Source organism: Chiloscyllium punctatum, chromosome 44 (assembly GCF_047496795.1).
Source record: "Chiloscyllium punctatum isolate Juve2018m chromosome 44, sChiPun1.3, whole genome shotgun sequence".
NCBI lineage: Eukaryota > Metazoa > Chordata > Chondrichthyes > Orectolobiformes > Hemiscylliidae > Chiloscyllium > Chiloscyllium punctatum.
The window spans coordinates 20,281,330-20,305,016 of NC_092782.1; the positions used below are offsets into that span (position 1 = coordinate 20,281,330).

Here is a 23,687-nt window from a genome sequence, read left to right on the forward strand (position 1 = left end):
TCAATATCTCACTGCAACACTGGAACTGAGGGCAGGCATATTCAATATCTCACCAAAACACTGGAACCCTGGACAGTGACATTCAATATCTCAGTGTAACACTGGGAATGAAGACAAGGATATTCTATGTCCCACCACTGGAAAACTGGACATGGGAACAGGGATGTTCAATGTACCACCAAATCACTGGACCTGATGACAGGGATATTCAATACCTCACTGTAATACTGGAACTGAGGACAGCGATATTCAATATCCAACCGAAAGTCTGGAAATAAGGACAGGGATATTCAGTATTTCATTTCAACACTGGAAATGAGGACAGTGATATTCAATATCCCTCTGCTACACTGGAACTGAGGACAGGGATATTCAATATCGCATTGTAACACTGGAAGTGAGGACAGGGATATTCAATATCCCTCTGCAACACTGGAACTGTGGTCAGGGATATTCAATGTCTCACTGTAATACTGGAATTGAGGACAAGGATATTCGAAATCTCACTGCAACACTGGAACTGAGGACTTGGATATTCAATATCCCATTGTAACACTGGAACTGAGGACAGGAATATTCAATATTTCACTGCAGTACTGGAACTGAGTACAGGGATATTCAATATCCCACAGAAACACTGGACATGAGGACAGGGATATTCAATGTCCCTCTGCAACATTGGAAATTAGGTCAGGGATATTCAATATCTCACTGTAATACTGGAAATGAGGACAAGAATATTCGATATCCCTCTGCAACACTGCAACTGAGGACAGGGATATTAAATATCCCTCTGCAACACTGGAACTTAGGACAGGGCAATTTAAAATCTCACTGCAACACTGGAACTGAGGAATTGGATATTCAATATCCCATTGTAACACTGGAACTGCGGACAGGGATATTCAATATTTCACTGCATTACTGGAACTGCAGACAGGGATATTCAATATCCCACAGAAACACTGGACATGAGGACAGGGATATTCAATATACCACAAAAACACTGGAAATGAGGACAGTGATATTCAATATCCCTCTGCAACACTGGAACTTAGGATAGGGATATTCAATATCCCACTGTAACACTGGAACTGAGGACAGGGATATTCAATATCTAAGTGCAATACTGGAATTGAGGATATGGATATTCAATATCCCTCTGCAACTGGGAACTGAGGACAGGGATATTCAATATCCCATTGTAATACTGGAACTGAGGACAGGGATATTCAATATCCCATTGTAACACTGGAACTGAGGACAGGGATATTCAATATACTACCAAAACACTGGAAATGAGGACAAGGATATTCAATACCCCACTGTGACACTGGAACTGAGGACAGAAATATTCAATATCTCACTGCAACACTGGAAATAAGGACAGGGATATTCAATATCTCACTGCAACACTGGAACCCTGGACAGGGATATTCAATATTCCTTTGCAACACTGGAACTGAGGACAGAGGTATTCAATATCCCTCTGTAACACTGGAACTAAGGATAAGGATATTCAATATCCCACCAAAGTACTGGAACTTGAAAGAACGATATTCAATGTCCACTGTAACACTGGAATTGAGGACAGGGAATTGCATTGTCCCACAGAATCACTGGAAATGAGAATAGCATGGGATAATTATATCATTATTAAAAGAACAGGAACAAGTTAAAGGTAGTGGTACTAGAAATGCACAGCCAGTCAGACAGCATCCGACGAGCAGGAGAATCGACCTTTCGGGCATAAGCCGTTCATCAGGAAATCCTGCTGGAGTCCAGACGGGAGGCAGTCCAAGCCCCGCTGACCTGAAAGACAAGTCCCAGTGATGAGCCCAGTGCATGGAGGCAGTGAGTCTTCATGTTCTGAATCCCAGCAGGCACAGTCTCAGTTAAAAGGACTATAATTTGAGAACTTTTTAAAGATACTTTTATTCTTATTCTGGTCTTTGAGTGAGTTGAGTACTTTCTAAAACCTTGTATTCTTATGCTAAAGTTCTTTTTTACTCTTTCAATTCTGTGACAAACATTTGAAGAATCTGTATCGAGGTAGTCAGTACCTGAGATAACACCAAAACATTATAAACTTTTCACTGCACTCATCTGAGTGCACGTGACAATCAAGGCTATTCTATTCTATTTTTCTGTGAGAGTTCTTGATTCGAAAGTCTCATTCTGTGCACACTGCTGGGCAGCTTAACGATTGTAACTTACACAGACTGTGTGGGAATGGTTCACATTGCAATCAGCCTCCAGCTACTTAAAAACTGAGGCTGCTAATAAATTCACTGGACCAACACATTCAATATTAAATGCAACCCAGCATTAATTTTAATCTGTTGAAAGACAGGGATGCTAATTGAATTTGGAAGGCAAAACACAGCTATTTGGTCCACTCTGACTGCTTATATCCTTTGAAAGAGTCTTCAAATTGGTTCCACAAATGAGACCTTTACAAACCTCTGACTGACAGTTCCAACTGAATTTGTTTCCACAGCATTGTAGGCAGTGTGTCCCCAATTGCATCATCCATTGAGGGAAAAAGCTTCCTCCTCATCGATAATTTGCCAATTTTTCTTTAGTAATCTATACCATTATTCACTCTCCTGTTTCTCCCTATTGTTAAAACATGAAGACAGACAGTCAAATCAAATCAGCCTCCTTATGCCTGTATTCATAACACATATTAATTACCCCAACACCATTTCCCAACTCATACTGTTTTCCTTCAGTTTCTCCCTCTCATGAGGCACAGTGTTTCCTGACATTTTTAGGACATAAATTGTGTTCTCCTTTGTTTACGCAGAATGAAAATATGTAGTTAATTGGTCTGTCATCTCTTTGTTCCCCATTCTAATTTCTCCTGTTTCTAATTGCAAGCGACCTACATTGGTCCAGACCAACCTTCACATCCCTATAGAAAGTTTTGCAGTCAGTTTGTATGTTCCCCACAAGTTCTCCATTTTTCACTCTTAATCAATCCCTTTGTGAAAGGCTAAACCTATCCCAGTCCTTAGGTCAGCTGCTTTTTATGGCTGATTTTTATGCCCCTTCCTTGGATTGAATATTATCTGTAAATTCCCTTGTAAATCATGGTTTAGCCACCCTTTTACATTTGCGCCAAACAAAACTGAACAATTGTTGCTGTTCTTCTTTGAACTCTTTATATATTTGTCATAGTAACCCTTTAAGTAACATTCCCCAATTTATCACAGGCACCCCTCATACCATTGTAATTTCCTTTCATGTAGATTCAGTACCCAGGTCTTTGATGTTGTCATATGATCACTCTTCCCCACAAAACCTTGCACAACTAGATTGCCAATCATTCTTTTCTCATGACAGAATACCCAATTTAGTATAGTCTGTGCTCTATTAATTTTTCAACATATTAGTCCAGAAAGCTATTGAGGGATTATTCATCAATGACATTGTCACTGATTTGATTTGCCCAATCTAAATGCAGATTAATGTTGCCCATAGTTACTGTTACAGTTTGGGGGCCTATATGCAAATCTGACTATCATTTTCTGCCTCACAATGTTTCTAAGTTCTATCCAAATACCTTTAGTGTTTTGTCAGAGCAATTAATTTTATAAAACAGTCATTTGAACAAAATTTACAGAGATTGGATAAAGGGCAGCGGATTGGAATAGACTGAGTGTGGCTAGTGAGGGGAAGAATGGGATTAGGTCAGGTGGGATATTAAAGGGGACGTGGAGTAACGGGTGTGTAGGGTTAGACTGGACAGCATATTAAAGGGAGCGAGGGGAGAGAGAAGAGTGGGATTAAACTGGGTGGGATATTAAAGGGTGAGGGGAGAGCAGGGTCAGACTAATGGGATATTCAGTGGTGTTCCCCCTGCTCTAGAATCTCTTCCCTTCTGGGGAAGTCCAAAACCAGGTCGATTTGAATCCAAGCAGCTAGCTATTTGCTATTAAGGCTGGGAACTGTCTCAGCAGATGCTGCTGATTTGCTGAGTGTTCTAGTACATTCTGCTTTTATTTCAGAATCCCGATTTTCTGATTGCTTCTTACTATGCTCACCATCTTATCATCTCTAGATTCTACGAAACACTTCAAAGGAGAGCTTATGTCACACCTACATCCTACCTTGAACTGATAAAGATATTTAAAAACCTATTAGAAAGAAAAAGACTTGCATTATTGGCCAATAAGAACAGGTACACAGTTGGATTGGAAAAACTGGACTTCGCAGCCTCCCAGGTAGGCCTCACTGAAGTGTGTTACAATATATCCCCGACTCTGGGACTTGGTGCAATATGATCATTATTAGACTGTTCTCATCCAGCTCCCAATCCCTCTACCTGATCTCTAAATCTGGGTCATAACCAGGCTGTGTATCAGAAAGGAAGTCTCTATAATCATTGTGGATCTTTCCAATCCACATGATCACTTGTGAATTCTCCTGTTTAACTGCTTGTGTATGAATCACACACCTGGCCAGTGTATGAACTGAGTGAACAGCTGAGAAGACTGTGTGCAGTTTTAGTTGTAAGTAAGTGCTGATCTGAATGGGGTTTGTTCTCATTATTTCACAGCCCTGGTGAAACACATTAAGCAATCCATGTTGAGGATTTGTTCAGCCCATGAATGAAAATATATGTGAATTAAGTCAAAATGTGTGGTGCTGGAAAAGCACAGCTGGTCAGGCAGCATCCAAGAAGCAGGAGAGTCGACATTTTGAACATGAGCTCTTCATCAGGAATGATGAAAGTTTATGCTTGGAACTTTGACTCCCCTGCTCCTCTGATGCTGCCTGACCAGTTGTGTTTTCCCAGCACCACAGTTTGTGACTCTGATCTCCAGCTACTGCAGTCCTCAACTTTCTCCAAATATATGAATGAAGGCCATTCAGCCCCTTGAGATTGCTTCACAATTCAATAAGATCGTGCCTGATCTGATTGTAAACTCAAATCCAGATTCTCATATGTTCCTATAAACTTTCACTCTCATGATTAACCAATATCTCTCCACCCCTGCCTTAAAAATGTTCAAGGATTCTTCTTTCTTCACCTTTTCAGAAACAAACACCAAAGTCACAATACCCTCTGAGAGAAAGAAAAATTGTCTTGTGACTTTTAATTGAATAATCCCCAAGTTCTAGATTATTCCTCAAAAGGATACATCTTCTCCACATCTACTCCTCGGGATCTGGTATTTTCAATACTTGTCTTCTAAACTCCAATGAATACAAACCTAGTCTGTTCAAACTTTCTTCACAAGACAACCCACACATTCCAGGTTTGCCAAACCTTTTCTGAACAGCCTCCAATATATTTACACCTATAAATATGGTGATCGGTTCTGTATATAGTACTCCAAATGTAATCTCACCAATAACCTGTATAACTGAAACGTAACTTGCCCACCCTTGCATTCAATTGCCCTCACACTGAACCATAATATTCTGTTAGGTTTCCTTATTACTTCCTGTAGCCTCACACTAACCTTCCGTGATTCATGAACTAGGTTACCCAGAACTCTCTCTATCTCACAGCTCTGCAACCTTTTGTTGTTTAGATAATTTGCCTATTTTGTATTATTCCTTCCAAAATTGACAATTTCACACTTTACCACATTAAACCTGATTTGCTGCAACTTTGCTCAGTTACTTAACCTGTCAATATTTTTTTCTTGTAACCTCCTTATGTCCTCTTCACAGCCCTCTCTCCTATCTATCTTTATGTCAACAGGGTGGCTCAGTGGTTACCACTGCTGCCTCACAGAGCCAGGGACACAGATTTGCTTCTATCCTCAGGCAACTGTCTGTGTGGAGTTTGCACGTTCTCCCTGTGTCTGCGTGGGTTTCCTCCGGGTGCTCTGGTTTCCTCCCACAGTCCAAAGATGTGCAGGTCAGGTGAATTGGCCAAGCTAGATTGCCCATAGTGTTAGGTGGATTAGTTCAGAGGGAAATGGGTCTGGGTAGACTATGCTTCAGAGGGTCAGTGTGGACTTGTTGGGCTGAAGGGCCTATTCCACACTGTAGGGAATCTAATCTAGTGATTGTTTATAAATTTGAAAGCACTAAGTTAAAAAAAAAATTTAAATTAGAATTGGGTTCATTGTCACATGGACTCAAGTACAGGAGTACAGTGAAAAGTTTACAATGTCACCCCTTATGGCATCATCTTAGTTACCTATGTGCAAACTTTAATACAAAATGGAGACATAAAGAAAAATAAAGTTATATTACCTTACAGTGATTCATAGTATAAGTTAGAAAATAAATAAAGTTAAAAGGATAATCATTACAGTCAGATAAACAAATTACAGATAAATATTACAGCAAATTTAGCTGCCACACCTTTGGTCCCTTTATCTAAATCATTTATATAAATTGCAAAAAGTCAAGGTCCCAACACTGAGCCCTGTGGCACACCACTCAATACATTTTATTTATTCCTACTGTCTGCTTTCTGTTAGCCATCTAATCTTCTGGCCATGTCAATGTTTCCACAGTAACCTTGCTGTGGCACCTTATCAAATGCATTCTGAAAATCTAAGATTTTCCTTTATCTCCAGCACAAATTATTTCTTTAGAGAACTCCAATAAATTAGTTCAACACAATTTCCCTTTGAGAAAACCATGTTGACTCTACCTGATCACTTTGAACTTACTCAAGTGTCCTTTTATAACATAGCTTCTGACATTTTCCCCTATGACAGAGGTTGAGCTAACTGGCCTGACGTTCCTTGCTTTCTGTCTCCGTTCTTAATAAAAAAGTTACATTTGCTAGCTACCAATCTAGTGGGAGCTTCCAAATCAGGGGAATTTATTTAGGAAACTGAAATCAATGCATCAGCTATCTCATTCGCCTTTCGTTTACAAAGTACCTCAAGAGCTGGGCTCTTGTCAGCATGTAGCTCTGACAATTTATTCAGTACCACTCCTCCAGTGATTGTAATTTTCCTGAGTTCCTTCCTCACTTCCACTTCCTGATTTATCCTGATTTTCTGCTTCTGGGATGTTACTTGTATCCTGTGTAGTGAAGACTCTTGCAAAATCGCAGCTCAGTTCATCTGTCATTTCCCTATTTCAATATTAATTCACCAGACTCATTATCTGTAGGACCAGTGCTCTCTTTGCTAAATCTTTTCCTCATTTTCTTGCTCTTATTTGCCCTCAGTAACCCTTATTTTGCCATTTATTTATATTTATCTCTAGTTTTCCAGACACACACACACACACCCCTACATATACAACTATAGACACCCACACGCACATACACATATATTGTGCTGATCCTTTTTTGTTGTACTCAATCAGATTGCGATAATGCAACAGGAACTGACAGGGTTAAAGCCTCTGTTAATGGAACGAAACCAGGAGACAGAGGAGCTTCTGAAGGTCATTGCTGATGAGACACTGGAGGTGGAGGTTGTGAAGAGGGTGGTGGAAACTGATGAAGAAACAGCAAATAAAGCAGCACAGGAGGCCCGGGCGATTAAGGTAAATTATTTGAATGCTGCCTCATCCAAAAGACAAAGATTTAGTGACAGAGTCAAACCCACTCTGACTTACATACACGCCTCCCCCCCACCCCCCACCACAGCTGACAGCCCCGGCAACATTCTGACCACAGGAGTACAAGTCAGGAAACCAAGTGTAGCCAAGTTCCCCACTGGACTTGTATTGTGTTTTGATATTTAAATATGATAAACTACACCACAGTTTAATCCTAATATTATTTGTTCAGTGTCTGAAATGTAGCTGGTCAAAAACTGAATGGTCTGAAAACTGAACATTTTGATAATTTGCCAAGGATCATTTTAAGGAGGTAAAATAAATAACTGACCTGGACAATATGGATCATCACTCATATTGACACAAGGTGCACCAGAAGAATGGTGCCACTCCAAGCACCAGCCTGTTCCACACTTCCAATGATCCTTGATCCTACTCAAATCTCTTGATCTGAAATGTCTATTTCTCAGCTGACTGATCCAAAATCCAGTATGGGGATTAATATTCCCAACAACAGTGTTAGGATTGGCAGTATAGATGAGAGTGTTGGTGCTGTGTAAAGATTCAAAGTAATACTTTGGGGTTACAGCTGCGAGGTTATTTGTTAAAGAATTGTCAGGAGTGTTAGGTAGAGTAAAACAAAGCAGAGGGATGCTGGTGCTCAGAAACGCCTGGACTTTGCTTTAAGATGGACAAGGTGTTAGGACAGAGGCAGGAGGAGTCTCCATAAATTGGTAGTTCACACCGTCAATCTAATTGTTTAATCCAGTTTTCAATATGGTTAATTGTACACTTTGTCTACATTTGACTTAAGACCATAAGACATAGGAGTGGAAGTAAGGCCATTCGGCCCATCGAGTCCACTCCGCCATTTAATCATGGCTGATGGGCATTCCAACAGGAAAGTGAGGACTGCAGATGCTGGAGATCAGAGCTGAAAATGTGTTGCTGGAAAGGTGCAGCAGGTCAGGCAGCATCCAAGGAGCAGGAGAATCGACGTTTCGGGCAGGAGGGCTCATGCCCGAAGCGTCAATTCTCCTGCTCCTTGGATGCTGCCTGACCTGCTGCGCTTTTCCAGCAACACATTTTCAGCTCTGATGGGCATTTCAACTCCACTTACCCGCATTCTCCCCGTAGCCCTTAATTCCTTATGACATCAAGAATTTATCAATCTCTGCCTTGAAGACATTTAGCATCTTGGCCTCCACTGCACTCTGTGGCAATGAATTCCACAGGCCCACCACTCTCTGGCTGAAGAAATGTCTCCGCATTTCTGTTCTGAATTGATCCCCTCTAATTCTAAGGCTGTGCCCACAGATCCTAGTCTCCTCGCCTAAGGAAACAATTTCTTAGCATCCACCCTTTCCAAGCCATATATTATCTTGTAAGTTTCTATTAGATCTCCCCTTAACCTTCTAAACTCCAATGAGTACAATCCCAGGATCCTCAGCCGTTCCTCGTATGTTAGACTTGCCATTCCAGGGATCATCCGTGTGAATCTCCGCTGGACACGCTCCAGTGCCAGTATGTCCCTCCTGAGGTGTGGGGCCCAAAACTGGACACAGTACTCCAAATGGGGCCTAACCAGAGCTTTATAAAGTCTCAGTAGTACATTGCTGCTTTTATATTCTAATCCTCTTGAGATAAATGACAACATTGCATTCACTTTCTTAATCATGGATTCAACCTGCATGTTTACCTTTAGAGAATCCTCGACTAGCACTCCCAGATCCCTTTGTACTTTGGCTTTATGAATTTTCTCACCATTTAGAAAGTATTCCATGCTTGTATTCTTTTCTCCAAAGTGCAAGACCTCGCATTTGCTCACATTAAATTTCATCAGCCATTTCCTGGACCACTCTCCCAAACTGTCTAGATCCTTCTGCAGCCTCCCCACTTCCTCAGTACTACCTGCCTGTCCACCTATCTTTGTATCATCGGCAAACTTGACTAGAATGCCCCCAGTCCCTTCATCCAGATCATTAATATATAACGTGAACAGCTGCGGCCCCAACACTGAACCCTGTGGGACACCGCTTGTCACCGGCTGCCATTCCGAAAAAGAACCTTTTATCCCAACTCTCTGCCTTCTGTCAGACAGCCAATCCTCAATCCATGCCAGTAGCTCACCTTGAATACCATGGGCCCTCACCTTACTCAGCAGCCTCCCATATGGCACCTTATCAAAGGCCTTTTGGAAGTCTAGATAGACCACATCCACTGGTTTCCCTGGTCTAACCTACTTGTCACCTCTTCAAAGAATTCTAACAGGTTTGTCAGGCACGACCTCCCCTTACTTAAAATAGAAAGATCTATCAAGTAAGTGTGGACCCGCAGGAGATGGGCGGGTCCTCAATGAATATTTCTCCCGTGTGTTTACCTTGCAGGAAGACATGAGGATTTTGGAATCTAGGGACGTTAGCAGTGATATCTTAGGGACAGTCCATATCACAGTTGGATGTATCAGAATGTCTGAAGATGGATAAATCTCCTGGTCCTGATATTTCCAAGAATTTTGCAAGAGGCTAGAGAAGAAAATATGTAGGCCCTGGGTGACGTTTTTGCATCATCATTAGCCATGGGTGAGGTTCTGGAAGACTGGAGGGTAGTGAATGTTGTGCCCTTATTCAAGAAGGGCTGCAAAGAAAAATCTGGGAACTACAGACCAGTAAGCCTAACATCAGTGTTAGATAAGTTACTTGAGAAGATTTTGAGGGATAAGATATACATCTGGAAAGACAGGGTTTGATTAGAGTAGTCAGCATGGCTTTGTGCATGGGAGGTCATGCCTCACAAATATTTTACAGTTCTTCAATGAAGTGACCAGGAAGGTTGACAAGGGCAGGGCAGTAGACATAGTCTACACGAATTTCAGTAAGGCTTTTGATAAGATTCTAAATGGTCAGCTGCTCTGGAAGGTTAGATTGCATGGAATCTGGGGAGAGCTGGCAAATTGGATACACAATTGGCTAGATGGTAGGAAGCAGAGGATAGTACTGGAAGGGTGCTTGTCGGACTGGAGGCCTGTGACTAGTCGAGTGCCTCAGGGTCAATGCTGGGCCCATTGCTGCTTGTTATCTATATCACTGATTTGGATGACAATGTAAAAGGCATGTAAGTTTGCAGCTGACACTGAAATAGGCGGTATCGTGGACAGTGAGAAAGGTTATCAGAAACTGCAGCAGATTCTTGATCAGCTGTGGAAGTGGGCCGAGAAATGGAAAATGGAATTTAATATAGAAAAGTGTGAGGTCTTGCATTTTGGAATTTCAAATCAAGGTAGGACTGTCATGGTGTATGGTAGGACCTCAAGGAGTGTAGTGGAACATAGGGACTTGGAGTTCAGGTGTACAGTTTTCTGAAGGTGGAGTCACCAGTAGAAAGGGCAGTGAAGAAGGCTTTTGACACACTGGCTTTCAACAGTCAGGGCACCAAGTATAGAAGTTGGGAAGTTATGTTGCAGTTGTACAGATTGTTGGTGAGGCCACACTTGGAGTATTGTATCAGTTTAAGGTTGGAGTGGGAAGAATAAATGGGAATCTGAAGGACAGATGGTGGTACACATATGGAATGATCTACCAGTGGAAGTGGTTGAGGGGGGTACATTACCAACATTTAAAAGGCATTTGGACAAATGCATGGATAGGAAAGTATTAGAAGGATATAGGTCAATGCAGAGAGAAGTGGATTGACATTTTGGGCCAAAGTTTGGGCAAAAGGGCATGTCTCCATGCTGTTGGACTCTTTGACTCTATAATTCTATAAGCAGATGTCTTCAATACACAAAAATACCGACATCCCTGGCACCGATGCCACCTTTAAAATCCTGTTTTGTACCTCGACAGACATTCAGTCCAGAGATGCCCAACACAGTTCCTGATATTTGCCCCAGACATGGCAGATGGAAAAACCGGCACCCACTTTGTGCTCTTACTGACAGGGCAGTGCACAGTTACCCCAAGACCAAGGGTGGAGGGCATGAAACCAGGGCATGCCAGCCCGTGTTTCAAGTAGTCTCAGCCATCTGGAGGAATGCCCAACACTGTAGGAAGACAATCAATGTCCTTCTTCACTCCAATACTCTAAGTGCCACCATCTTCCCCTTCTATCTACCTTCACACTCAGTACAACTAAACCTACCCTATTGTACTGTACCCACCTCCCATCAAGGCTCATACTCAACCACTATCATTGCTGCATATAATATCTTCCCTCACTTATTGTCACCCACTCCATCCTTCCACTTCACTAACCCTCATGTCCTCTGTGCTCCCTCTTCACTCACCCAAGAACCTCCACCTGCACCAACAGTAATAACTGTTCAACCAAATTCATCTCCTGTAATACCAGACTCACTCTCTCACTCTCGGAAGAAAGAAGCCCACAATAGGACAGAAAGAGTTTATACAGGTGGCAAACTGTCTGACATTCAGCTCCTCACTCCTTATGAGGAGGGGATCCTGTCTGTACTGCTCTGAGCATGCCCTGGACTGGTACAGGAGGCTATGCTACTTTCTCCCCACCCCCACCCTCCTCTGGCTTATCTCTCCACGCTTCAGGCTCACTGCCTTTATTCCTGATGAAGGGCTTTTGCCCGAAACGTCGATTTCACTGCTCGTTGGATGCTGCCTTAACTGCTGTATTCTTCCAGCACCATTAATCCAGAATCTGGTTTCCAGCATCTGCAGTCATTGTTTTTGCCTTACACTTACCATACCAAGACTCATTTAAGCCACAGATAACTCTTTTGTCTTGACTGACACCTGCTGATAACAATGACAAACCTCTTGACGTGGTGCTGCACTAAACAGCATAGCAATATGGCAGTAAGATGAGCCTGAAATCTCTGGCTGAGGTGGCAGGAATGCTGTGAGCATCCAGACAGGCTCAGAGTGAGTCAGTGTTGCAGCAGTGAGTGAAGAGCCCAGAGATGTAGCCTGGTCCCGTCTATGAGCTGGCTGTGTCCCTCAACACACAGCGTCCTCGATGCAGCATTACAGTGCGGATTACCTGAGCAATCGGAGGTGCAGACGTCATAGAATCAGTGAGGTCACCAGCGCAGAAAGAGGCCTTTCGGCCCATCAATATTGCACCAATCAAGTACAATCACTTAACTATTCTAATCCCATTTTCCAGCACTTAGCCCATAGGCCTGTATGCCTTGGTATTGCAAGTGCATATCGAAATACTTCTTAAATGTTATGAGGGTTTCTGCCTTTGCCACGGTTACAGGCAAAGTTCCAGATTGCCACCACCTTCTGGGTAAAAAAGTCTTTCCTCACAGCTCCTCCAAATCCATGCCCTTTGGTCATTGATCCTTCCATCTTGGCAAAAGGTTTCTTCCTGCTCCTCAGAATTTTATACAGCTCAATCATATCACCCTTCAGTCTCCTCTACAGTAACAAAAATAACCCCAGTCTGTCCAATTTCTCTTCATAGCTAAAACTCTCCAGCCCAGGTAACATCCAGGTAGATCTTCTCTGCACTCTCTCCAATGCTATCACATCCCTCCTATAATGTGGATTCCAAAACTGCACACAATGCTTGAGCTGAAATTAACCAACATTTTATAGTTTTCCAGCATAACCTCCCTGCTCTTAAGCTCTATGCCTTGACTAATAATGGCTGAAATGGAAAGCATTTGTCTCTAATTTAGAGTAAAAATCATCCCATTTGACTGTATCACTGAGGCATTGCTTGACATAAAAGGAATGACATACTTTGATATAATTGTGTTTGATTGTACCTTATGTCCTCCAGCCAGAGGGTAACTGTGTGACTCTCCTGTAGGTTGAGTGTGAGCAGAAGCTGAGTGTGGCTATGCCAGCTCTCAACGATGCTATCACAGCTCTCGACACACTGAAGGCCAGCGATATCACTCTACTGAAGACCATGCAGAACCCTCCAGCAGGGGTGCGGCTCACACTCACTGCCATTTGTATCTTGAAGGTATCCCAGAAAGTAAAAAGTCTAATGTTCACTGAAAAAAGTGCGTATGGCATTTTCACAAATTGCACGCTCCCATAATACACCTGGCATGGTATCTGTGTTCATGTTGAGGAACATATGAACCGATCATGTTACAGAATAGTTATACTGACAACTTTACATCATGCTAAGTTCCACAAGTGAATTCCAGAGGTGAAGTTAGCGTGACATCCTTGACATTAAGGCCACATTTGATGAGGTGTGGCATCAAAGAGCCCTAGCAAAACTGGAATTAGGGGGCAAATTCTACACTGGTTGGAGTCGTAGTTGGCACAAAGGAATGTGGATGTTGGATGTCAATCATCTCAGCTCCAGGACATAGAACATAGAACATAGAACAATACAGCACAGAACAGGCCCTTCGGCCCACGATGTTGTGCCGCACTTCTATCCTAGATCAAGCACCCATCCATGTACCTATCCAAATGCCGCTTAAAGGTCGCCAATGAATCTGACTCTACCACTCCCTCGGGCAGTGCATTCCATGCCCCCACCACTCTCTGGGTAAAGAACCCACCCCTGACATCTCCCCTATACCTTCCACCCTTCACCTTAAATTTATGTCCCCTTGTAACACTCTGTTGTACCCGGGGAAAAAGTTTCTGACTGTCTACTCTATCTATTCCTCTGATCATCTTATAAACCTCTATCAAGTCACCCCTCATCCTTCGCCGTTCCAACGAGAAAAGGCCGAGAACTCTCAACCTATCCTCGTACGACCTACTCTCCATTCCAGGCAACATCCTGGTAAATCTTCTCTGCACCCTCTCCAAAGCTTCCACATCTTTCCTAAAGTGAGGCGACCAGAACTGCACACAGTACTCCAAATGTGGCCTAACCAAAGTCCTGTACAGCTGCAACATCACCTCACGACTCTTGAATTCAATCCCTCTGCTAATGAACGATAATACTCCATAGGCCTTCTTACAAACTCTATCCACCTGAGTGGCAACCTTCAAATATCTATGTACATAGACCCCACGATCCCTCTGTTCCTCCACCTGACCAAGAACCCTACCATTAACCCTGTATTCCGCATTCTTATTTGTTCTTCCAAAATGGACAACCTCACACTTGGCAGGGTTGAACTCCATCTGCCACTCCTCAGCCCAGCTCTGCATCATATCTAAGTCCCTCTGCAGCCGACAACAGCCCTCCTCACTGTCCACAACTCCACCTATCTTTGTATCATCTGCAAATTTACTGACCCATCCTTCGACTCCCTCCTCTAAGTCATTAATAAAAATTACAAACAGCAGAGGACCCAGAACTGATCCCTGCGGAACTCCACTTGTAACTGGACTCCATGCTGAATATTTACCATCTACCACCACTCTCTGACTTCGACCGGTTAGCCAGTTTTCTATCCAATTGGCCAAATTTCCCTCTATCCTATGCCTCCTGACTTTCCGCATAAGCCTACCATGGGGAACCTTATCAAACGCCTTACTAAAATCCATGTACACTACATCCACTGCTCTACCCTCATCCACATGCTTGGTCACCTCCTCAAAGAATTCAATAAGACTTGTAAGGCAAGACCTACCCTTCACAAATCCGTGCTGGCTGTCCCTAATCAAGCAGTGTCTTTCCAGATACTCGTAAATCCTATCCCTCAGTACCCTTTCCATTACTTTGCCTACCACAGAAGTAAGACTAACTGGCCTGTAATTCCCGGGGTTATCCCTATTCCCTTTTTTGAACAGGGGCACAACATTCGCTACTCTCCAGTCCCCTGGTACCACCCCAGTTGCCAGTGAAGACGAGAAGATCATTGCCAACGGTACTGCAATTTCCTCTCTTGCTTCCCACATAATCCTAGGATATATCCCGTCAGGCCCGGGGGACTTGTCTATCCTCAAGTTGTTCAAAATGTCCAACACATCTTCCTTCCTAACAGGTATCTCTTCTAGCTTAGTCCGTTTCACACTCTCCTCTTCAACAATACGGTCCCTCTCGTTCGTAAATACTGAAGAGAAGTACTTGTTCAAGACCTCTCCTATCTCTTCCGACTCAATACACAGTCTCCCACCACTGTCCTTGATCGGACCTACCCTCGTTCTCGTCATTCTCAGGTTTCTCACATACGCATAGAATGCCTTAGGGTTATCCTTGATCCTATCCGCCAAGGATTTTTCATGCCCTCTCTTAGCTCTCCTAATCCCTTTCTTCAGGTCCCTTCTGGCTATCCTGTATCCCTCCACTGCTCTGTCTGAACCTTGTTTCCTCAACCTTATGTAAGCCTCCTTCTTCCTCTTTACTAGACATTCAACCTCCCTCGTCAACCAAGGCTCCCTCACACGACCATTTCTTTCCTGCCTGATCGGTACATACATATCAAGGACACGTCGTATCTGCTTCTTGAAAAAGTCCCACATTTCCACCACATCCTTCCCTGACAGCCTATGCTCCCAACGTATGCTCCTCAAATCCTGTCTTACAGCATCGTAATTTCCCTTCCCCCAATTGTAAAAACTTCCTTGTTGTGCGCACCTATCTCTCTCCATAACCAAGGTGAAAGTCACAGAATTGTGGTCGCCATCACCAAAATGTTCACCCACTAACAAGCCCACCACTTGTCCCGGTTCATTACCGAGTACCAAATCCAATATGGCCTCCCCTCTGGTTGGACAATCTACATACTGCGTTAGAAAAGCTTTCTGGACACACTGCACAAACACCGCCCCATCCAATCTACTTGATCTAAAGAGCTTCCAATCAATATTTGGGAAGTTGAAGTCGCCCATGACTACGACCCTGTGGCTTCTGCACCTTTCCAAAATCTGTTTCCCAATCTGTTTCTCCACATCTCTGCTGCTATTGGGGGGCCTATAATAAACACCCAACAAGGTGACTGCACCTTTCCTATTTCTGACTTCAGCCCATACTACCTCCAGAGGCAGATCCCCCTCAAACTTCCTTTCTGCAGCCGTTATACCATTTCTAATTAGCAATGCCACCCCATCTTTGCAGGAGTTCCTCAGGGTAGTGTTCTCGGCCCAATCATCTTCAGCTGCTTCATCAATGACCTTCCCTCCATCATAAGGTTAGAAGTAGGGATGTTTGCCAATGCTGGCAAAATGTTCAGCACCAGTTGCGACTCCTCAGATACTGAAGCAGTCCAAATGCAACAAAAATGGGTCAATGTTCAGACTTGGATTGAAAAGTGCCAAGTGGCATTGCCTGACCCTTGTGTGGCATTAATGTCCATTTTAAACAAGAGTGCCTAATATTTCAATTTCACATTCAATGGCATTACTGACTCCCCAGTATCAACATCCTGGTGATTACCATTGACCAAAAATTGAACTGCACTTGTTATATAAATAAAGGAGTTGCAAGAGTAGATAAGAGGATAGGAATCCTGACTCCCCAAAGTTGTCCACCATCTACAAGGAACAAGCTAGGAGTGTGATGGAATACTACCCACTTGTATATTTGACTGCAATTTCAATAACACTCAAGTAGCTTGACACCGTCCATGACAAAGCAGTCCCGTTTACTGGCACCACATCCGAAACATCCATTCCCTCCGCCACTGAGATTTAGTAGCACCAGTGTGTACTATCTACTAGATACACTTCAGTGACACACCAAGCCTCCTTCCACAGCACCTTTGATTGACCAGCATTCTGCCAAAGGTGCAGCTTTTATATAAATTGCTTCTTGTCCTTATCCTAAGACACAATCTCCTGAACACTGAAGGCTGAACCTCTCTCGCTGGCCTCTGCAAAACTGGACCAGCACATTTTTGTAGTCTGCAAGCCACATGCCCAACTCATGAATGGCCGCACACACCACTTTCACCTTTTCACACTGGGTCGGGTTCACAATGCAGATTGTGAGCAGTACAGTCCTCAGCTGCGATATAACATTGATGGAAAATATTTTTACTAACCTTGGGGGGAAAAGTAAATCTCAGCATCTAATGAAAGCCCCCATTTATTAATTCTAAGAAAAAATGAATTCAGCCATCTGTAAAATACTTTGCATTACGTGTAACCATATTAGATTATGTCAGCAAACTAGTAATCACATCAAAGGGATAAGCTGTTACTTCAACTTCTTGAAGGCTGTCTTTCAATGTCAAATGAATATAACAGCTACTGTTATGAAGTCCATTAGCCCTGAAAACTCAGCCAAACATTGATAATGACTACAGCTGTCTAAATAATCAACAGAAAAGAAGTGTTCATTTCAGAAAAAAGTTTCTGGCAATCAATGTAAAGAAGCAGCAGAAGGTATTTTCAGATTGTCAGATATTCTCATGTGTTAAAACCACACTTATATCCATCCCAGCTGTTTAAGTAACAACAGATAAAAATGGCAACAAAGACTGACAGAGCATTTTGATACATTATCACTGCAGTATGTCTTTTCCTCCATTGGGAAAGTGTGCAATGCATATGAAAAAGTACACAAGGGTGGTCAATGTAAGGTCCAGCTTGCTGAAATTAGACAGGTCCCTTTGAGGAATCACTGCACTAAAGCATTACAATACAGTATCTAACAATTCAAAGGTGTAAAAACCCTTTATTCAAAACAAGCCAGACCCTTCAGCAACTGTTTCATTTTCTTCACAACATTTTTTTTTAGATTACTTACAGTGTGGAAACAGGCCCTTCGGCCCAACAAGTCCACACCGACCCTCCGAAGAGCATCCCACCCAGACCCATTCCCCTACATTTACCCCTTCACCTAACACTGTGGGTAATTTAGCATGGCCAATTCACCTGACCTGCACATCTTTGGACTGTGGGAGGAAACCGGAGCACCCAGAGGAAACCCACACAGACAATGTGCAAACTCCACACAGACAGTTGCCTGAGGCAGGAACTGAACCTAGTTTTCTGGCACTGTGAGGTAGCAGTGCTAACCACTGTGCCATCGTGCTGCCCAAATTTAGGGCTCTTTTAATGGGCTTCTAAAACTCTACCAGATGAAATGGTGCAAATCAATTTAATAAATGTAGAACAGCAGAAACAAATCTGTTTCTAAGTAGCAGTAAATAATCTAATGTCCAACTTCTATCTTTCTTGAGGGAATTAAACCTGAGAAAAAAGTGGATGCTAATGGGAAAATTATGGATGATTACTGGCCCTCTGCAAAGAAGATGCTGAGCGATATGAAATTCCTGGAATCACTGAAGGTAAAGTCTGCTACAAATTCAACTTAGCAGGTGTTACAGAGGTTGTGCACAACTTTGAGAGAGCATAGGTTGGTACAGTGGATGAAGCTTAATGTGAGGAATTCTGAGTTAATACTGAGTTGATGGGAAGAACATGGAGAGACAATTTAAGTAAAGGTTCAAACTCTAAAGGGAGTGCAAGAGTGGAGAGACCTAGCTGCACAGTGCTTTGAAATTCACAGAAATTCACAGTTAAGAAACCAGTTAACTAAAGCATACGGCATTTTTTGACTTCATTAAAGGGCATAGAGTATAAGACCAATGAACAACCTAGTCCATCACATCTAACACCTCTCCCATCACACACAGCACCTTCCCATCACACACGGCACCTTCCCATCACACCCGGCACCTCTCCCATCACACCCGGCACCTCTCCCTCACACACGGCACCTTCCCATCACACCCGGCACCTCTCCCATCACACCAGGCACCTTCCCATCACACCCGGCACCTCTCCCTCACACACGGCACCTTCCATCACACCCGGCAACTTCCCATCACACCCGGCACCTCTCCCTCACACATGGCACCTTCCCATCACACCAGGCACCTTCCCATCACACCCGGCACCTCTCCCTCACACCCAGCACCTTCCCATCACACCCGGCACCTCTCCCTCACACATGGCACCTTCCCATCACACCCGGCACCTCTCCCTCACACCCAGCACCTTCCCATCACACCCGGCATCTCTCCCTCACACACGGCACCTTCCCATCACACCCGGCACCTCTCCCTCACACCCGGCACCTCTCCCTCACACCCAGCACCTTCCCATCACACCCGGCATCTCTCCCTCACACATGGCACCTTCCCATCATACCAGGCACCTTCCCATCACACCCGGCACCTCTCCCTCACACCCAGCACCTTCCCATCACACCCGGCACCTCTCCCATCACACCAGGCACCTTCCCATCACACCCGGCACCTCTCCCTCACACACGGCACCTTCCATCACACCAGGCACCTTCCCATCACACCCAGCACCTCTCCCTCACACATGGCACCTTCCCATCACACCAGGCACCTTCCCATCACACCCGGCACCTCTCCCTCACACCCGACACCTTCCCATCACACCTAATAGCTCTCCCATCTCCCATCACACACGACACCTTCCCATGCAATCGCAGAAAGTACAACACCTGCCCCTTTACCTCTTCCAGGCTCATCATCCAAGGCCCCAAACATTCATTTCAGATTAAGCAGCGTTTCACTTGTATCTCTTTCAATTTGGTCTATTTCATTCGTTGCTCCCAATGTGGTCTCCTCTATAACAGAGAGACAAAACACCGACTGGGTGATCACTTTGCTGAGCACCTTCGGTCTGTACGCAATCAGGTCCCGGACCTTCCCGTGGCTTGCCACTTCAACACAATCCTGCTCCCATGCCCACATGTCTGTCCTCTGCCTGCTGCAATGTTCTAGTGAAGCTCAACGCAAACTGGAGGAACAGCATCTCATCTTCCAACTAGGCATGTTACAGCCTGCCGGTCTCAACATTGAATTCAACAACTTCAGATGATTATCCCATCTCGACCCCTCTGTTTTCATTCTGCTCCGTAATTTTACTTCATTTATTTTATTCTTTTTTTTACTGTTCTGTACTTTTTATTTCTTGATTGTCTTTCTCTCACTCCCCATTCTCTCATCACTTTTTTCCTCTCCTCTTCCCCCTTTGCTACCCTTCTCCCCTGTTTTCCATTTTGTCTCTGCTTCACCCATCCCCCCCATCCCTCACATATTTTGTCACACAGCACTGGCTTCAGCCTTGGTCATTCACAACTCATAATCTCCCTATAATCTCTCTATGCACTGTTGTTATCACCTCTTTATTGCTACCTTTGCTTCTGGAGCCATGACTCACCTTCTCTCCGCCCAGTATAAATAAATACCTCCCTATATCTCCCTTTTTTTTAGCTTTGACAAAGGGTCAGTTAGACTCGAAACGTCAGCTCTTTTCTCTCCTGACAGATGCTGCCAGACCTGCTGAGATTTTCCCGCATTTTCACTTTTGGTTACAAGAGCAATGAGGTTATGTTGAACTTGTAAATGGCACTAGGTTGTCCTCAGCTGGAGTACTGCATCCAATTTTGGACACTGTACTTTAGGGGGAAGATGAATTCATTGGAGAAATATTACCAAGAATGGTTTCAGGGATGTGGAACTTCAAAGATGAAGATAGATTAGAGAAGTTGGGACTGTTTTCCTTGAAGAAGAGAGACAGTTTCAATTGCAGAATGTTAACCTGAAAAGGAAGAATGTGTAGGGGGAAGGTGGGGAAAAGTCAGAAGAATGTCACCAATTGCACTGTTCATTTGGAGTGTTTGAGCACAAAGGATGGACTGTGATTCTCTGAGGATAACAGTTGGAAATCCTTCTGAAGGGTACACCATAGGTGCTAACTCTAAGAACAATCACAAGCAGCATCCCTCATAACACTGGGCTCTTCAATTATCTACTACGCCATCACATAGCATCACAGTGCAGCTGAGAGAAACATAGCGTCAAGTCAGGGTTTGGAGTGTGCAATGAAATATGAAGGCTCTCTCCCAGGAGAATCATCACAGACTGACGATCCTCACCACTGTGTTGAGAGTATTTCATTACTTCATTGCCTTGTGCCATTGTGTTGCTGTTAACAACCCCAAGAAACTTGAATAGCATAGGAGCTGTGATAGTGTAGAGACTCAAGGTAAATGGATTACTTAGAAAGGTGAGGGATAACTTCAATGAACCACAATTCAAGTCGAATTTCATCAGTACTACAGTGAACTATACTGCATGAAGTGTGTTTGAAATGAAGAAATATATTTTGTGAATAAATATTTGACTTGATAAACTTAAAAAAGAGCTCTTTTATAGGGGTTAGCTTCCATGCAGGAGGGCAGGCTGCATTCAATAATCTTCCCATTTGTTAATAACTATTCCCTGAGGTTCAATTAATGATTCTTTGAAGCCGAACATGTTCAGGGAGGTGGTGAAGATGTGTTTGGGTGTGGGTCCAACCTGAGAGTACATTCTCTCTGTTCATTTCATCAGGGAATGTCCTATCAATCTGAGTCTCATTCAGTTTCTAAACTGAACAGACTCTGCACAAAGATTTTGCTTCCACTGCCAGTTCTGCTTCTGTCAGTCAACATTGTGTTGTCCTCTCCACAGGATTTCGATAAAGACAATATCCCTGTGAAAGTGATAGCCCACATTCGAAGAGATTTTATCAGCAATCCTGAATTTCAACCATGTGTCATCAGGAATGTTTCCTCAGCCTGTGAGGGCCTCTGCAGCTGGGTCCGAGCCATTGAAGTCTATGATAAAGTCGCAAAGGTAAACTTTATACGAGGTTAAAGCCAGTTCATTTCATGTTGTGTTCCAGCAATCGGTAAAGTGACAGAAGGTGTAACATTTGCAGGTTGTCTACCATCACTGTGTGTAAAAGTGCACATAATTTACCCATTCTGCCATCACACATACTGCTGCATTGGTACATCTGTACCCATATTGGACACAGCTCACACCGAAGACAATCTTACAGTCTCAAATATATTTTAAAACAATAAAGCGTCCGTGCACCTTGTCATCAATCACAGCATTCACTGTGATATTTTCCCAGAAAATCATTGCTGGCACATTGCCACGTTTACCAGTCTGTGGAACTGGATAAGGGAGTTCACTGCCCCAATTCTTTTTTATCTTTGCTTTGACAGAGGGCTATCTAGTGATTAATAGAATCACTGTAGTAGAGCATCTACAGAAAAGACGCTGTTCTGGTTAACCAGAAGGTAAATTGGATGATAGCAATAAGTACAATTACATTTAGTCAGGCATAATTGCTAGGACCTTATGGAGCTAGTACAGACCCATCTGTTTTGTCCGAAAGCAAGAGTAGAACCAAGATCTCCACTCAAAATGTGTGTAATATTAGTACAATGAAAGGAATCAATACAACGTGAAAATAAACCTCTTCAGAACCTTATTCAACACTGACAGGCAGAATGATCAGCAGCAGTTCCACAATAGTTATGATGATGGTTCCCATCTCAGTAGAAAAATGGAGACAGCACATAGAGGTGTCACCTGTCTTGAAATCACCCTGCACTTGGCTTTACTCACTCTGCAGAGTTGTACCAAGCTAAGAGAATTCTATATCACTGCATTGTGGCTGTGCCCATGGCTCCCTCATTGCTAGAATGACACACATAGTCACATAACAGCAACTGTGCCAGTTCTAGACGAGGAGAAAGTGAGGACTACAGATGCTGGAGATTCCTGATGAAGGGCTTATGTCCGAAAGATTGACCCTCCTGCTCCTTGGATATTGCCTGACCTGCTGTGCTTTTTCAGGGCCACACTTTACAACTCAGTTCTAGACCAGGCCTGGCATCTATGATAAGAGTGGGTGTCTGCTGGTAGGGTTTCTGGAAGTAGAGATGTTAGATATGGAAAAGGCATATTAGGTAATGGAGGAGAGGGTGTTTAGGAGAAGGGATGTGACATACCTCCACAGAGGCCAATATCCCGTCACCATGGCTTCCTTTATTAATACATAAACAGTTCTTGACTTAAGTACTGCCTCATTCAGAATCACATAGCAGAGCGTCAGTATCTTTGACACTCACCTTTTTTATATGTCAGCCAGGGCTCCCTGATTGGACCAGATTAACAGCACTAACCAGTGAACTCTTATTCTAAGAGGTCTAGCTGGCTGACCTCATTCCAACCAATACAGAGTGTTTGGCTGTGGGAGAAGGGGTGTTGGGTAATGGGAGGGTGGGGCTTGGAAGGAGGGATTCTAGGTGAATGGAAAAGGAGTTTTGGGAGAAGGGGTGTTAGGTGTTGAGAGTGGGATTGGGATAATTGGAGAGAGTGTCCTTTTAGGTGATGGTGGTCAGGATGGTGAGTGTGTGGGAAATGGGTGTTGATTATGAGAAGAGTGTTGGGAAATAGTGTTGAGTGTTGGTGGTGGTAGGAGAAAGTGAGGACTGCAGATGCTGGAGTGTGGTGCTGGAAAAGC

The 23,687-nt window shown here is 43.6% G+C and overlaps 1 protein-coding gene across 3 annotated transcripts in view; it reads left to right on the forward strand.

The window, feature by feature from the left end:
- LOC140466786 (dynein axonemal heavy chain 3-like) overlaps window positions 1–23,687 on the forward strand; it is a 601,941-nt gene that overhangs the window by 484,943 nt on the left and 93,311 nt on the right. For all 3 annotated transcript variants that reach the window (XM_072562421.1, XM_072562422.1, XM_072562423.1), the window contains 5 exons: window positions 4,067–4,229; window positions 7,294–7,476; window positions 13,282–13,440; window positions 18,521–18,628; window positions 21,836–22,000. In XM_072562421.1, the coding sequence (XP_072418522.1) occupies window positions 4,067–4,229; window positions 7,294–7,476; window positions 13,282–13,440; window positions 18,521–18,628; window positions 21,836–22,000 (778 nt within the window). The remainder of the gene's footprint in view (window positions 1–4,066; window positions 4,230–7,293; window positions 7,477–13,281; window positions 13,441–18,520; window positions 18,629–21,835; window positions 22,001–23,687) is intronic.